Raw genomic sequence first — 17546 nt, forward strand, 5'->3', positions numbered from 1 at the left:
CATGGGGTGTATACACTTTGATTTTATTCCCTAAGGTTAGTTTGTAGCCTTCTTCTACCAGGGTTACTGTGGCAGCTACAGCTTGAAGGCACGTAGGCCAGCCTCTGACAACTGGGTCCATTAGTTTTGAAAGATAGGCGATAGGTTTCCGTACCCCGCACCAATCTTGTGTTATAACACCATAGGCTATTCCATCTTCAACGTTAACAAACAATTCAAACAGTTTATTTAAGTCCGGTAAACCTAGAACTGGAGCATTTGCTAATTTCTCTTTGAGTTCTTCTAATTTTGCATCATCATCTTCATTCCAATTAATAGGTTCATCTTCAACTAATTTATTGTATAAAAATTTGACTAATTTTGTATGACCATCAATCCACAACTTACAATATCCAATTAGTCCCAATAATTTTCTTATGTCTGTTTTTGTTTTTGGTGCTGGTAACGAAAGTATCCCTTGAATTCTATCAGCATCTAATTTCTTATAACCTTTTCCAATTAAATGTCCTAAATATTTTACTTCGAGTTCCACAAATTGCAATTTTCTTTTTGATACTTTCAACCCTTTTTCACCTAAGAAGTTCAACAAGTTAACTGTTGTTTTCTCTACTTCCTCCTTTTGTTCTCCAGAAATTAATAAATCGTCCACATATTGCAGAACTTGGGTATTGTCCTCAGGTGTAAAGTGCTTTATTATTTCCTCCAAGGTCTGTCCAAACAAATTAGGTGACTCTGTAAACCCTTGTGGCAACCTTGTCCACTGTAATTGTTGTTTCCTTCCAGTCTCTTCATCTTCCCACTCAAACGCAAACCATTTCCTGCTTTCTTTCTCTAGTGGGCACGACCAAAATGCATCTTTTAAATCTATAACACTGAACCATGCATGGGTTGATGGTACTTTACTTAGTAAATTATATAGGTTGGCAACTACAGGATACCTTGTAATTGTTTGTTTATTTACTTCTCGTAAGTCTTGAACTAAACGGTATGTACCATCGGGTTTCCTGATAGGTAATATAGGTGTGTTGTGCGGTGACATGCATGGTTCTAATATACCTTCCTTCAGCAAATTTTTGATAACTGCTTTCAGTCCTTGTTTTCCTTCTACAGAAATTGGATACTGCTTAACTCTAATTGGAGGAAGGTTTGGTTTCATTTCAATCTGAATAGGTGTAATGTCCAGCAACCCATATCTTCCTTCCTCTGCCCACACATTTGCGTTAATTCCTTTTTCATCTTCATCTTTTAATAACATCATCTTTGCTACCATATGCTTTCCTTCTGGCACCACTCCTATTTTTAGTTGTACCTGTAAGTCCCGGCCTAGGAGATTCGAATCAAGTTCTGGCAAATATAGGAGGTCAGTACAGCCTTCTCTGAAACTTCCCTTCACTGTTACATCCTCTATGATAGGTACTTCAAAAGGATTATTTTCAGCACCTCTAACTTTGCAAGTCCTATTACTCAATTTGCATCCTTTTGGGATTTTTGAAACGCTTGATCAGTCTGCTCCAGTGTCTACTAAGAATTCAGTTTCCTCGCTCTGAGGGCCAATTTCCAAGTTTACCAGGGGCTCCTTTTGATAACCTAATCCATCCCTCAGAGCATAGAGCCCCCGACACCCCTAATCGTTCCCTCTAAGCTTTCTTTCTAATTCCTCTTGTTCTTGGGACATAGCAACATCTATTTTTCTCTTTTTACAAAAGTTCCTTGTGTGTCCTTTCTCTCCACAATAAAAACATGTAATCTCTGCCCATGGTGGTCTCCTTTCCATCCACGGTGTTCTACTGTCTTTAGTATATTCACTGTTTCCTCCAAATGGCTTTTTAAATTCATTTCCTCTAGGTCCAGTATACTTATCCCTTCCCTCTCTAGTCGATCCATCATTTCCAAATCCTGCACTTTCTCTTGCTACTGCTACCATGATTTTAGCCTTGGTTCTTGTCTTCTCCTCATCTCTCCTCAAATATACCTTCTGTGCTTCTCTTAACAGTTCATTCATACCCTTTTCTTGCCAATCATCTATCTTTTCTAGCTTCCTTCTTATATCCACCCATGCTTTCGTAACAAATTGTATTTTGACTAACACTTGCCCTTCCGGGCTATCTGGATCTACACTTGAATATAGTTGAAAATTTCTTTTTAACCTCTCCAACCAAGTACTTGGAGACTCATCCTTCTCCTGTTGGCTGTCAAAAGCTAGTCGGGCATTATTGGTTCTTGGTACCGCCTCTCGTATTCCTGTGATTATTAATGTCCTGTATTGTCTCATGTTTGCTCTTCCCTCCTCCTCGTTGGGATCCCAGTCTGGTACATTAAGTGGCATTTTGTCTTCCCCTTTAGGGCCACCTCGATTTTCTCTCTCCCATATTCTCATGCCTGCTGCTCTGATCATTTGTATTTCTTCTAAAGAAAATAGTATGTCCATAATTGAATTTAGTTCCTCCCACATGTAAATATTAGGTCCTAAAAACTGATCTAATTGTTGGGAGATACCTATAGGATCTTCCAGGAGGGGTTTAATTTCCTTCTTAAAGTTTCTGACCTCTGAAGCGGTTAAAGGAGCATTCACAAACCCTATACCTCCCCTGGCTCCACCCATAGGTACTTCCCTTAGAGGAAATAATTTCTCAGTCTTTTCTAGATTTTCCTTCATCTTCTTTACTTGGAACCTTGTGTTATATGGATGACCCTCAACATGTTTGTCCTGCTCAGTTATTTTATTTTCTTCTTTATCTTTACAACAACAGGTTGTTCCTACTCTTACATGCTCTTCCTCTATTTGACTTTTAGGGTTTTGGGGTACATGAGGTATATAGAAAGGAGTACCAAAAATGGGATTTTGGGGGATTGGTGGAAATATAGGGGAAAAATAAAAAGGGGGATTTTGGAAGGTTTTAGGAATTGCTATAGGGGTAGGGGTACTTTGGGTAGTATTTGAAGAATTTGATGCATTTGGCAAAATTAAAGATGAATTTGAGTGCTCAGGCTCAGGTGTTACTGGGAGGGGAGATGGCACAGAGGAAGATACATTTACAATATGGTGTTCTCTACTTAAGGAGGGAGGTGATTTTATTGTTTCTATATTTGTGCCTTGTCTCAATTTTTCCCTTGAGGTTGGTATTGTGGGGTATAACTCTGGGGGAGGTGGTGGCAAATCATGTATGGGTGAACTTGAGGAAGGAGGAGGTAATGGGAGGTATTCTATTGGATCTGGAGGAGGTGGAGGAGGAAGATGGTCTAATGGGTCCCACCTCCTTTCTGGTACCTTATTAACTTCTTTTTCCTTTTCTTTGGAAACCTTATACACTCTTATTTCTCCTTCTTGCTTCTCCTTTTCCAGCCAACATTTAGCATATTCAATTTCCTGTTGGCATGGCTCTACCCTGGTATTAACATATCTGTTTAAAGCCATACACAACCACTTTTCTTCAGTGCCATACCATGGCCAATATACTGGACCTTCAGCTATGCTTTCTTTAGGCCATATTTCTGTGCAATACTTTATCATTTGTATTCTATTTAATTCTTTTAAGTTCTCATTATCGTCCCAGTTATCTAACATTTTCCCCAATGGACTACTGGGAGGTATGCTCTTAAAGGTTTGCTTCACCTTTCTTTTCTTAGTTACACTCTTTCCTGCACACTGTCCCATTTTTAGCGTTTAAACTTCTCTTATTCTTTAATACACACCAGCAACACTGTTTAAAAAGATCAAATATAACTAAATATAGGCAACACCAAGCGTGGGAATTGAAATGCAATAAAATAAATATGACAACTTATGGTGGGAATTGAAATAAATATGGTGGGTTTTATAGAAATGAAATAAATATGATGATTTAAATAAAACAGATAAAATAACAGGGCACGGGAGTTAACTGTGGGAACCACTTAAACGTGGGAATTGAAATAAAGATGGCCGATTTTATGTAAATGAAATAAAATAAATATGGCTGTTTAAGGTGGGAATCAAAATAAAGATGGCGGATTTTATAGAAATAAAATAAAAATAAATATGGCGTCCTATGATAAATGAAATAAAGATATAATAAAGAAAATGACAGGATGTTGGAATTGAAATAAAGATGGCTGATTTTATATAAATGAATTTTAATAACTTTTACAATTTAAGTAAAACAGCTATAGGATAATAAATTAATCAAAATGGCAGGACGTAGGAATTAAAATAAAGATGTCGAATTTGGATTTTATTAATAAAATGGCAAAATGTAGGAATTACAACAAAATAATAAGTTTTAAAGAAATTAACTATATCTTAGATTTATAAGGAATTACAGTAAGTAATGGCTCCAATGTAATAAAATGGGAACCATTCAATTAAAGGAGTAAACTAATCTGTTTTAAGAGAATCAAAAATCTAAACAGCACTTTGTAAGGAAATTTAACTAACAATTTAATTCAACCTTTAATTTAAATAGCCACTTAGTTTTCTGGGTACTGTTTCACTTTCTCAAAATGGCCGCCGCTCGGCCAATAGCCACCACACAATAAGAACTTAAAATGGCTGCTCCACAGCCTTCACACCACAAAGCACACACTTAACTCAAAATGGCCGCCGCTCGGCTAATATCTGCCACACAGTAAGAACTCAAAATGGCTGCTTCACAGCCCACACACTTAAAAATCACCAGGACAAAGGAGCACTTAAAATGGCTGCCTACCAGCCCACACTTAAAAAAAAATCACTTGGGAGTCGTCTGGGGACTTTTGGGCTATCCCTCACCCCAGAACCTTACTCCTTATATCCCGAACGCAATTTAAATAATAATTAAAAAAATCTTTTCCCTAGTTCCAGGCCAGTTCTAACCTCCTTTCCAGTCCTAGTGACTGGAAAGGCCCTTCCACAGCTGGTGGCCCACCTCCCCCCTGTGGGTCACCACTCCTGTGAAGATATTTTCAGCTACCCCTACGACCCTCTTTGGCTAGGATCCTAGCTCGGGGTAGCCTACTTCCTCCTATGACCCCCTTCGACTGGGGTCCTAGTTCGGAGGTTCCTATTTCCCATAGGTGGGGCACCCTCCCCTTCCCTGGCCTGGAAAAAGGGGCACTCCCCCACACGGTGGCTGCTTTAAACACCCAGTCTCCGTGTGAGAGTATTCCTTCCCACACCTAAGGTCCTAGTTCCTCAGAGGTCAGACCTCTCTCTGTCTGCCTCTGAGGAACAGCCCTCCGGATGGTTTTAGTTAGTGGGCAGAAAAACCCCCCCACCGGGCAAATCTGCTTCACTAACCCCCACCCAGACACTCCTATGACCCCCCTCAACTGGGGTCCTACTTCAGAGTGTCGGGCGTGCTCCCCTCTATGACCCCCTTTAACTGGGGTCCTAGTTCAAGGGGAGCAATTCGGGCCACTGCCTAAAACCACCCCTAGGAGTCTCCCTGCTCCCTCTCGGAGGGCTTACCCTTTTGAGCTGCTGCTGTTCTCACTGGCCTCGGGAGTCGGCGCCTTCCCCTCCTCGGTCCGATGTAGTCCAAAGCTCGGCAGCCAAAAATGTGGCTGGACGCGTCTTCGGGCTCCAGGCTACCCCAGACCACCTCAGGGTCGTGGCCGATCCCGGACGAGCCCCCAAAAGATGTTAAAAATTTGAACGAGGCCAGATTCCAGAGCAGGAACAGGTTCTCGTTTATTAAAAAAATAAGCCAGTAAGAACAAAGGGACCTGGGAAAAGCCCAGAATCCCCACACAACAGCTCAAAAACATCTAACAACGTGTGAGACACACGTTGGGTTCTTCCACAAAACAATACACCAACAACAACAAAACTGAAAGAACCCCCAAGTAACTGAAAACCCCGCTTTTTATTACTACCCTGGTCCAGGATTGGTGGGTTTTTGGATCCGCGCACCGATTGGTGGAATTCGGGCGCTTTGATTGGTCCTTACTGGTGTTCATTCTGGACCAATCATTTCCTCAGGGCGTCGAGTGATTGGTCAGTGCCCTGGTCCAATCACCATCCACCTCCAGCCCCCACCAAGTCCTGGACACTTCCCTTCCCCCACAACAAGCAAACCCCAACTTTATAAAAAAACCAAACTTATAACAAGGACACTGCCATTTCTGGAAATGACAGAAGAGAAGTTTTACCTGCATTTGGGGAGCAAAAACTGGCTCCCAATTCATGCAATTGGGGCTCCCAATTCTTTACAGAAATGCTGAAACCAAGCTGCAGGGTGGGACACTCGTGCTGTGTCTCCCTGCCCAGAGCTGGCATCCTTCAGACACATCCTCCTGCTGGAGCAGGGGGCTGGGAACGCCTGCTCACTGTCTAGTGTATTTTCAAGGCATCCCCGACAAAGACAGGAATGATGCATCTGACTCCATGTTCTCAGAAGGCTAATTTATTACCTTATTATACTACATTATATTAAAGACTACTATACTAAAGAATACAGAAAGGATACATCCTGAAAGCTAAAAAGATAATCATGAAAACTTGTGACTCTCTCCAGAGTCCCGGCACAGCTTGGCACTGATTGGCCAAAGAGTCAAAACAACTCACACCAGAATCCAATGAAACAATCACCTGTGGGTGAACAATCTCCAAACACATTCCAGATGAGCACAACACAGGAGAAGCAAATGAGATAAGAATTGTTTTCCTTTTCTCTGAGGCTTCTCAGCTTCCCAGGAGAAACATCCTGGGCAAAGGGATTTTTTCAGAGACTGTGAATGCCACAACTGGCCCTGCAGCTCCTGAGCCCCAGTCCTCTCCTTTCACCAACAGCTGGAGGGAAACATCATTATCCCTCTTACCCAGACCAGGACTTGGGCATGAAGGATGGGCTTGGTGCACCACATCTGCCTGGCACTGCTTGGTGTGCCACATCTGCCTGCACACACAAGGCAGGAGCAGCATCTGGAGCTTCAGCCCTGGCACTTCTGCTAAGGACTTGGAATTAGGCACAAGCCAGTGTTAGGGACACTGTGCCTCCTGTGATGTGAAGATGAGGGGCAAAGAAAAGCTCACGAGGGTAGGAAACTGAGAGAGGAGCCCATGAAGGCAGCTGGCAATAAAAAGGACAGGCACAAGATATATTTAGGAGATGAAAAGCCTCCTATGCAAGAGGTCAGACTGAAAACAAGCAGAGGGAGAGCTGCCAGGGACCAGAACTCAGCTTCCAAGCACTGAACACTTGCTCTCAAGTCAGCCTGACCTTTCCTACCTGCTGGAATCATCCTCCAGCTCTCCTGTCACTGGCCAAACAAGATTATAACAACTCCACAGTTGAGATTCCTCCCCTCTGCACATCAGGAACAAGTCATTTTATAAAGAAACTTGGAGAAGAAGCATTTCATCTAGTATAGATGAGTTTTTTAAAATTCCATTTGCCTTCCCTCTACATGCAAATCTGTGCTGATCTGATGAGGCTCCTATTTCCTGGATTAGACACGTCAAACTCTGCAAAAACGAGCATACCCTGGTGGTTTCACTCTGTATTTCACAGCCCGCTCTTGACCGTGCTGCCATAAATATTTCAGAGACCTGCCCACCACTGTCTGGGTCAGCAAGAAGCCCATGGTTTGGACAGTGATTCATTCAGCAAAGCAATTAGCAAGAGCTGCTGCAGCTCAGGACATCCCAGTGAGCAGCAGGAGCAAGGTCCCCACAGACAAGGTGTGAGGGGACCCTCAGCAGCAACCACATCACCAGCACGGGCTGTGGGACTGGCCTGGCACAGATCCCTCCTTCCTCCCCCTGCTTCACGAACCTCTTCTCAGTTTAAAGCAGTGCTGCCTCATTTGGCCACCAAAAGCTCCTGGAAGAGAGACTGGCAATGAAACTGGACTGGGTTATTGCCCATCCTCAGCCCTGCTCTTTCCACAGCCAGTCCTTCAAAGCAGCCTCTGAAAACACCTCCCTGATGTGGCTGCCTGGAGAACTGTGTTTCCACAGGTGTAAAACCTTGTTTGAGCAGCAAATGAGACAGGAGAATACCTGTGACAAGCAGGAGCAGCAAAGATAGCCTGAGGATCCTTGGGAGCTGCAGCCATGGATATTTAAATGCCAAGCAGTGTATCACTGGCTCCCTGCTGAACATAAGATGGTTTCATCTTTGCAGAAGCAGCACCAACAGCATGTTCACATCAGCTTCACTCTGGCAGCCTGATCAGCAGCAGCAGCTATGGCTCCTTGGTTTTTAACTGTGAAATAATTGGGCACTTCAGAAAATTACTCTGGGCAGCACAAACACCGAGGAGTCACTGCAGGTTCAGCTCTGCAAGGCAGAGCTTTAACCACAGCTGAAGGTGCAGGCCAGCTAAGCTCCCTGCTCTGCCCCGAGACATCCATCCAAAGCCCAGAGAGATCCACGCTGCACCATGCCAGTCACAGTGCCAGGCTGCCAGGCTCTGCTCTATCCCTCAGTCTGCAGGGAGCTGCTCTGCAGCAAAGGCAGCCTCTCTGCCCCACTGCTGCCTGTCTGCAGAGCAATCTGTAAATATTTTGATATTTTGGGCAGAGGAGGTTCTCACTTGTCCATCTGGATTGGAAACTGGACTCATTAACTCCCAACTGTCAGCTGGAAAAGCTGCCAGAGGGTTTCTGCCACATTAGGGAGCAGCAAAGCACTGCTGCCACAGGGATGGGCAGTGCAGAGCCCTGTGCAGCCCCAGCTCTCCACTCATCACTGGTTAACATCAGTGGTTAATGCCCTTTTCCTTTCCCAATTAAACCCCTGCCTCTTATATCCTTGCTCTGAATCTTCACAGCAAACTCTTCCTAGAGGAGCCACTGCTGGGTGGAAAATTTCCCACCATGCTTGGTAGAAAATCAGCTGCTCAGTGATACAACTAGATGGTCAGAGCAATCCAACTTCCAATCATCATCAGGAATGCTAAACAAAATATTGAGAAATTTGGTGCCCAAATAACAAAAGTAAAATACGTTCCAGTTCCCAAGGGTACTGTCACCTGGAGAAAGTGTATTCTGAAAGAAAAAAGACAGCAGAGGAAGCTTTTACCTGACCATGAGGAGTCTGAGCAGTGGTGTGAACTTTCATTCAGAGGACACAGCAATCCCACTCACTAAAGCCCAAAAACCTCCTGGCTCCTGTGGGCTCCAACCACGGACAGAAGTAAAAGCCCCACACATGATGCCCAGAAGTCCAACAGCAGAGGTGCTGGAAGCCTCTCCAAGGCACACATCTCCCTTCAGTCTGAGCCCTGCACCTGGTGCATTATTTAGCACCAAGTGAGAAAGAAGCAATGCCTAACGAAGTGTTAAAGGGCTTTGGGAAGTTTCACCAACCTTTCCAGAGCCATCAGCTCCAGCTGCCTGGCAGAAGAGACAACTGATCTTGCTTCCAGATTACAGGCAGCACAGCTCTTAGGGCAACTGTCTCTCTGTGTTTGCATCCAGCTACTTCCAGCAGCTTGAAGTATGCTCAAAGTGCAAGGAAGCACTTGATCAAAATCCAGCTCACACTGTAGACAGCGAGGAACAAGTGCCCAAAGCATTGCAGACACAATAACAATCGAATTTGGGGGGGGATTTGACAGGTTACAGGTTGATGACACTGCTGCAGTCCCAGTGGAAATGTGGATTGATGCAATTAGCAACAGGGAACTGGAAACTCAGCAGAGGAAAACTGGGAATACATCTATAAAAGATGAGCTGCTGCACCATTGTAGAGAAGCACAAAATGCTGCGTGAGCTCAGAACAGCAACAAGTTGAAACAGGAGTGAGATGGGGGAAATGCAGCTCCAAACTCCCTCCCAGTGTAAATCCAAATTCTAAATTCAAACATTTGCTTCCCTCAGAGAGACTGGCCTAGTTTGCCAGAGGGATACAACGGGAGAGGGAGTGGGGGTGTCCTGGAGAGATGGGCAGCAGAAGGCAAACTCTGAGCCGAGCCCAGCAGGCTCTGCTCAGCTGCCAGTGAGTGCAGCCACATGGAAAACACGGCAAGAAGCAGAACCAGTGGGTGAGAGATGCTGCCAAGGTGCATGGCTCTGCTGCAGCACCAAAAGGTACATCCCTGTGCAGCCACAGCAGCAGCTTCCCTCATGCCAGGTCAGCTCCCTGCCCAGCCAGAGCTGTGCTCACACTGGGAAAGCGTGGGCCAGAGGCTACAGGGATGGGCTCATGCTGGCAGCAGGGCCCCAGCCTTGACTAACACGTGCTGAAGGTGTCAGTGCCAGTCCTCACAGGATTTCACTCCATAAGAACCCCCAGGAGACAGAAACCCAGGCTGGCAACAGGAGACCAAGGCAGGCTCCTCTTTGTGCCATGTCCCCAGTGCTGGGATCTGTAGCAGTCAGAGCATGAGGCAGGACACCATTTAGGTCTTTAGAAGAGTAACCAAAATTACTCTCCTCTGTGAATACTGACAAGCTCCCCACTTCCACAAGCCCTTCACTGCATGTGCCCAACATGAAATAACTACAAAAATCAAGCAGAATAAGGCACCCGAGCAGTGGAGAAGGTGCTTGTGAACAAACCCTGCAATGAGGTTTCTGATGATTGCAAGTATGTACATGTTCTGCTCCAACAAAGCTGGTGGGGATCTGCCAGGCTGGAAAATGAGCAGGGACACCACACGCCTTCCATACATAATGGTACAGAAATGGAATATAAGTATATAGTGCAGCTCTGTGGAACGCAGGGGCTTTTGTAGCCATTTATGTTATACTAAGATTTACATTTGGAAAAGTCATTCTGCTATATCTGGCAGAAATTTCAAGACAAATGGAACCCATACTTATTCTTTCAATGATAATACTGAGCACAGGATAAAGCTCTTAAATTCAGAGCACTTTATAAAAATTAATTACTACTTAGTTCACCCTTGTGAGGTGGGAAGGTATTACACCTGCATATACATGAGGACACCAAAGCACAAGTGGATTAAACAGCTCATTCAGGACCCCAGCAACAGGCTAATTGTTGAAATATGTATGCACACGTGTATCTGTGTGTGTTTGAATGGGTTTGGCTCCTCCAGAGACTTCCCAGCACACGGAGGCCAAGCTGCTCTGCTGGGCTCCTCTCACCACAGAGTCCCAGGCATGTCTAATGAAAGACACCAACCCAAAGAAAGGGAAGAGATTTTTTGTGGTTTGCACAGATGGAAATAAAAGATAACTTTTAAACAGACGAGGAACAGAAAACCCATTGTTAAAAAGCTGTGCAGTGCTCCAGTGACAGCTCCTAATCAGCTTGCCACTGAGCAGCACCACAGCGCAGCACAGCAGACTTGGGAATCCACGAGCCAACAAATGTTATAAAACCTGGCCCTTGACAAATGAAGAGAGAAAGGGCTGTGGAGCCAGTGACAGAGACAGCCCCCCACCTACAAGGGGGCTGGCAGCCCACTCCTCCTGCTCCAGTGACCTGAAAGCCCTGGGGCAGCTGCTCCCCTCCTTGGACGCTTTGCCCACGGCCTCCAGTCCCTGCACTGGGTCACTGCATCCTTCTCTTTATGTGAACACCAGCAAAAGCACACATTGTCATGGGAACAAACAGCTCTTGGAGTGTCTGCACGGCTCCTGTCAGTGCTGGCAGGTGGGTTCCAGAGGCATGCTATAATTAGCCAGCAGCAGTTACCTGGACGCAGGGTTTGCCACTGATCCATGGGGTAAAACACTTCCAGGTCTTCAGGATCAGCGTCATCCTCTGTCCCCGGCTCCTTCCCACTGTCATCTTTTATGTCGCTCTCTTCTATTTTTGTAAAGGCAAACTCCTTTTGGAGAGAAGAGATTCAGCTCATTAGCAATTGCATCTGGGTAATTTAGTGCTGGCTGAGAATACAAAATTTTTTCCCTCGCCAGCAGATTTTTTTTTTTACATCTGAGATTCTTTCCACATGGTTAAATTTAGATTTAAAGTATATTAAAGGTTAAACATGCATAACTAGCATGACATTTGTGCTGAACAAAGCAACGCAGCTTATTTCAGAGCAGGTTGCAGATTCCAAACCAGCTCTCACAGAGCCTCACCTGTATTTCAGTCAGAGGCAGGAGCCCTGGCTATTAGGGTTGTGTAACATTGTAAGACCCCATTTTCCTTTGCCTAAAAATATGTCAAACATTTAACTTTTTCAGCTGAAATTTTCCACACGAATGGAATGCCTCAAGGCTTGTTGGTTGGTTTGGGGTTTGGTGGGGTTTTTTTGGGTTTTGTTGGTTTTTGGTTCTTTTTTTCTTTTTCTTAAATGCACTTATTTCAGGCTTGGAGAAGATTTCAGCTAAAATAGTTCAACTGTTTCCAAAATAGGACACGGGAAAAAACACACCGAGTTGCCCACATGATACAAATGTGAGGATCCTCTTCTCCACCCTCTTCCAGTGTTCTCCAAGGCTTTTAAAACAATGAGGCAGGGATTTAATCACCACCTCCATGGCAAGCGCAGCACGAGGCTGCCAGAGGTGTGGGAGAGCAGCCAGCACGAGCGGCTTGATGTTACACCAAGGGAAGAATAGGGGAGAACGGCAGGGAAAAAAAATCCTTGCTGTGAGGGAAACCTTGGTGTTCAATGGAAAGCCTCCCTAGGGAGCTGGTGGGAGTCATGAAAAACTCTGGAGAGTGCACAGAAAGTACCTGTACTCTCACACCAGGCACTGATTCCTGGGTCTGGGCTGCTCTGGTTCCAACAGGAACAGATGAACTGGTCCAGGCTCATCATCCCCACAGCTCAGTGTCTGCTGAAGGGAATATTTTCAGCTTCTGAGATCACCAATTCAGTCACCACTGAAGAATTTGAGATAACCAACCTACAGGGAATGATTAGTCCTAATTGTTGGCAATTAGGATGGAATTACAGCTCACTTCATGAAGTGTTTGGATCTTAATCCTTAGGATGTTTTCACAACGAAAACTATAAGTAAATTCGGAGGTTAACTGGAAATTCTGGGACACATTTTGCCTTCAGTTCTTCCACTCTTTGGGAAAAAATGCATGCACATTTTCTGTCAGAATTCGGATGCTATGCATATAAATATCCATTTCCAGCCTAGAAGAGTCTTTCTAAGCAACAGAAATATCAACCTGAGCAAAACACACACAGTAGCAATGACAGTGTGGATGTGGCACTTGGGGACGTGGGTTGGTGGTGGCCTTGGCAGCACTGGGTTAAAGGTTGCACTCAATGATCATAAAGGTCTCTCCCAACCTAAACAATTTCCATGATTGTGATAACACACAAAGATGGCTGACAAACCTATAGAATGTTTTTATTTCAGCTGTGGAAAGGGACTGCGATTTCAGAAATACAAGAGAAACCAGATCTTAACTCCTGCTTTTGCTGAGCACATCAGGGGCTTGGAATTGTTCAAATTATAACAAATGGTTAAAGCTCAGGAACAATCACAGCCATAAAAGCCCAGGTTCTGCAGATGAAAATCAATGTTAACATTTTCTGAGCCAAGACTCAACAGGACTAAAAAGGAGTGAGTGGAGCAGTTATTACTTAGCTGATTTCCACAGCTCTGTGATTATCCAAGAGGGAGTTAGTGATACAGGCTATTGTAAATTTACCACCAGGCCTTCCAGTGCTGGATCTGTTCAAACACATAATGGAGACAGCTGATGTTTACCAGCTCTGCTCAGGAAAAGTGCCAGGGTTTAAATGCTCACTAAGGATAAAAGGATGTGACTTGGTTCATTTAAGTGTTGCTGTCACTGTCTGGCCACAGTTACTTTGCAATACCCCATTTTCATTAGCATTTCTAGCAAAAGCAGGCAGCACCACACAAGCAATTCTTCATTTGCACAGAAATCAGTAGAATCCTTTCTGGTTTGTTTTCATAATTCAAGCAGGAAAAGACATTTCCTAAAGAATAATGGGCATTTCTTTAAAGGCAAAAAGCATCCATGTTTCATCAGTCTGAAAACAAGCTGGAGCAGCCAAAACTTACACGTACTCTGTGGCCCAGGCTGGAGCAGGAGAAGAGCACAGACCCCAGCAGCAGCAGCAGGCTGACTCTGGCAGTGGTGGAGAGGAGCCCGGCCCAAGGAGACATTGCCACCAGCCTGAAATGCAAAGCAAAACAAAACAAACCCAACAGTATTTTTTTCCATTTTTTCAGGTTTCAGGACTCTACACAACACTTTGCAACACAGCATGGAATCAGGGGTGTGACACAGCAGGAAGCACAACACCTCGAGGTGTGAGCACAGGGGACTTGTGGGGGGCTCACTGCTAATGGGGTTTGTGACAGGTAATTCCAAGCAACTTATACTGACCCCACAGGGGACAATAACTCTCCTGGAAAATATGAGGAGACCTGCAAGACTTGTTTAAAATCACTGTGTCAGTGCCACGGATGACAACTGGAAGGAAAAATAAAAAGCAGTGCAATCCCGTGAGGGCTTTTTATGCCTGTGCCTCATTTTAAGCACAGAAGTAGCTACGTTAATTCAAATTAAACAAAACGACCAGCTGTCCAAGGATCAGGGGTTCATCTAATCCATATGTAGGTTTTTCTTGAGGAAAACAACATTTTGCAGAGATCAGCAAGGTTTACTTGGTGGTTCCTGCAGCACAAGGCTTTCCCTGCTGCTCAGAGCAGAGGCTCAGCCCAGCCGCGGGGCCAGGAGCTGGCTCTGACCAGGCTCAGGTGGACCAGGGAGCAGAGCCATGGCACAGAGCCACCCTGACGGACCACATCAGAGGGGAAATGAAGGGTTCTGGTGTGCCCACCCTGCATGTGAGCACACACACGTGTGCCCCCAGTGCCTCACACGAGGCTCGGGATCCACCCACAGCCTTCAGCTCACTGCTGGGCTAGGGAGTGCAGCAGCCTGCCAGCACACAGGCTGCACAAGTATTTCCTTTGATTGGCTCTAAATTTACACGCTGCTAAATTAAACTAAATGAGGTCTTTTGAAAGAAGATGGGACTGATTAGTTCCGTTCAAACACTCCTTCGTTACTCATCCCTCCATCACGTCTGCTTCTACTCCTATCCAGGTTTTGAAGAAGTTCCTCCCCTACACACAGTCCAAAATACCTCGCTTTGCTGTCCATCAGGATGGCACATCAGGTAGCAGAGTTTTCCCTCCTTGACAACCACTTTGTGTCCCACAAAGCAGAAAACCTGCTCACAGCAGCACCCAACACCAGCTCCTGCCATCAAAGAGCCTCTGCCCCACAAGCCTTCAGGGACATGAAGGGGAAGCCTCCTCTCCTTCCACACTTTCACTGCTACCTTGTCCCTCCACTCCACTTTGTTACTACAAACCCTGCTTCGTTTTTGCCAGAAAAAGAAAAAGCAACCCTCCACATCCCCCTGGTCAGTGATGGACAGGAGAGGGACAGAGCAGAGAGCAGAGGTAACAGTGCACCTGATGTACTTCTGCATCTTCCAGAAACTCCTGAGCCAGGGTCTTCCTGAGCAGCAGCCTCTGCCTCTGAGCCACCTCTACCACAACAACTGGATTTTTCTCATTAATTGGGTTTTGAACAGATCTGGATTTCTGACACCACAGCATCCCTGAGCAATGAGTTCCCCTGCTTAACTCACACAGTGCAGGAAAGCATCACATCCCATTTCCTCCCTCAGTGTCTCCTCTTTTCTAAAGGGTCAAAGAACCACCTCAAGGACCCACAAGCCCTTATTAAACCACAGCTGGAATAGAAGAAAAGCTCCCTGTTTTCATAAGCCAACCTGTGGCCAGAGCCTCTATCTCTCTCCTGGGACATGGCCAAGCAAAACCAGGCTGCAACCAACACGCTGAGCTGCCACACCCAGAGCACCATGCACAGCCTCAGACTCCCTCTGCTCCCAGATCTTGATCTTCGTGCCCTTCTGGACAGTCCCACAGACATGACCTCAGTCCAGCATGACCACAATACACAATTCCCTCTCAGAACAAACTAATGCTTTTTACACAGGAAACAGGTTTTTGGGTTTGGTTGAGGTTTTCTCCGTTATAAAACATGCAGCAAAACTGGAATAATGAAAAATAGATGTATCCCTAAAACTTTATCCGCAAGCCTGGAAATGAAAAGAAAAGAAAAAAAAGGAAGAAAAAAAAAGAAAAGAAAAAAAAAAGAAAGAGAAATTCAACAGAGCAGTGGCTGAAAGCAAACACACACTCCCAATAAAAATAGAGCTCACGTGTACCAAGGAGGCTGCTAGCAAATGACAGCACAGCCTCTTTCAAGCCTCCAGCCTCCTGCCTGCCTGGCAGATGACATCTGCACAACAATTAGCACTTTGCTTCGGTCCCAGGTAGGCAGGAGGAGCCAACATGTGAACGGGGGGCTCTGGAGCTCCTGGAGAGCAGGCTGCACAGGCTGACATCTCCTCACAGACAGACGCACGCAGAGGGCAGGAGAGGATTTCCACACAGCATGTTCTGTGGACACAATGGATTTCCAGAAACAACCCTTGCAGCCTGTGAAGCAGAAAGGGTGGTCACGGTGACCCCACCTGCACAGGGAATGTTTGCTTGGGTTTGAGGGCATCTTTGGGGATCTAGCATGTACAGCAGCCAGGCAGCAGCAAGGCTGGACTAGGAAAGCCACAAATTCCCCTTGTGCAGCGTGGAGGGGCTGAATTTTTTCTTAATAATCCTTTTTTGTCAAACAAAATCAGATACTAGGGAAAGAGCAAAGGGTCAGACTCCGAGAAGTCTCCACTGCTGGCAGTAACTGTCCTGTCAGAGGAGGAGATGTTGCTGCCTGGGAGGTTCTGCTCCACAGCTCCAGAAATCCCAGCCTGCGCCAGCGGTGGCAGAAACAGCAGCCCAGAGTTGTGCTCCCCAAGAGCAGGGACATTCCACTGAGGGCAGAGCTGTGCACAGGCAGCTGCACAGCCCTGGGAATGCAGCTCCCACAGTCACAGGTGACAGCTCCAGGGAAGCCAGCGAGATGAGCATATTTCATTCATGCCTCCTGCTGCTGGCAGCACTGCGCTGTGCTTTCACATCCTGGCACAGAGCCCACCCTGCCCGTCCTGTGACACTCCAACAAATCCGCCAGGAGCCTCATCTGAGCTCTGACCTGCTGCTCCAGGACAGCACACAGACATCCCCGACGCTCCTCAGCCCCAACATCAGCCTCTGGCTTTGCAGCCAGCTGGAAACAGAATTCCAGAACCATCAAGGTTCAAAGAGACTTCCAAGACCATCGAGTCCAAGCTGTGCCCCATGCCCACCTTGTCCCCAGCCCAGAGCACTCAGTGCCACCTCCAGCCCTTCCTTGGACACCTCCAGGGATGGGCACTCCAAACCTCCCTGGGCAGCCCCTGCCAAGGCTGAGCACCGTTTCCATGGGGAAACTCCTGCTGATGTCCACCCTGAGCCTCCGCTGGCAGAGCTTGCAGGCCATTTCCTCTTGTCTTGTCCCTTGTTCCCTGGGAGCAGAACCCGAATCCAACCTGGCACCTCCCTCCTGGAGAAGGTTCCCTCTGAGCCTCCTTTTCTCTAGGCTGAGCCCCTTTCCCAGCTGCTTCTCACAGCACTGACTCTCCAGCCCCTTCCCAGCTCCATTCCCTTCTCTGGACACACTCCAGCCCCTCCATATTTTTCTTGCCATGAGAGCTCAGAACTGGACACAAGATTGGAGGTCCCTCAACAC

The 17546-nt window shown here is 46.0% G+C and overlaps 1 protein-coding gene across 1 annotated transcript in view; it reads right to left on the minus strand.

Annotated features, from left to right (window-relative positions):
• The window catches only part of LOC135284461 (nucleotide exchange factor SIL1-like), a 39602-nt gene extending 25613 nt beyond the window's left edge, over nt 1-13989 (minus strand). Inside the window, exons 1-2 of the mRNA XM_064396003.1 lie at nt 13880-13989; nt 11571-11706 (exon numbers count right to left, since the gene is read on the minus strand). Of these exons, the coding sequence (XP_064252073.1) occupies nt 11571-11706; nt 13880-13984 (241 nt within the window). The 5' untranslated portion in view covers nt 13985-13989. The remainder of the gene's footprint in view (nt 1-11570; nt 11707-13879) is intronic.
• Between the last annotated feature and the right edge of the window lie 3557 nt (nt 13990-17546).

This window comes from Passer domesticus, chromosome 20, assembly GCF_036417665.1.
Source record: "Passer domesticus isolate bPasDom1 chromosome 20, bPasDom1.hap1, whole genome shotgun sequence".
Taxonomy (NCBI): Eukaryota; Metazoa; Chordata; class Aves; order Passeriformes; family Passeridae; genus Passer; species Passer domesticus.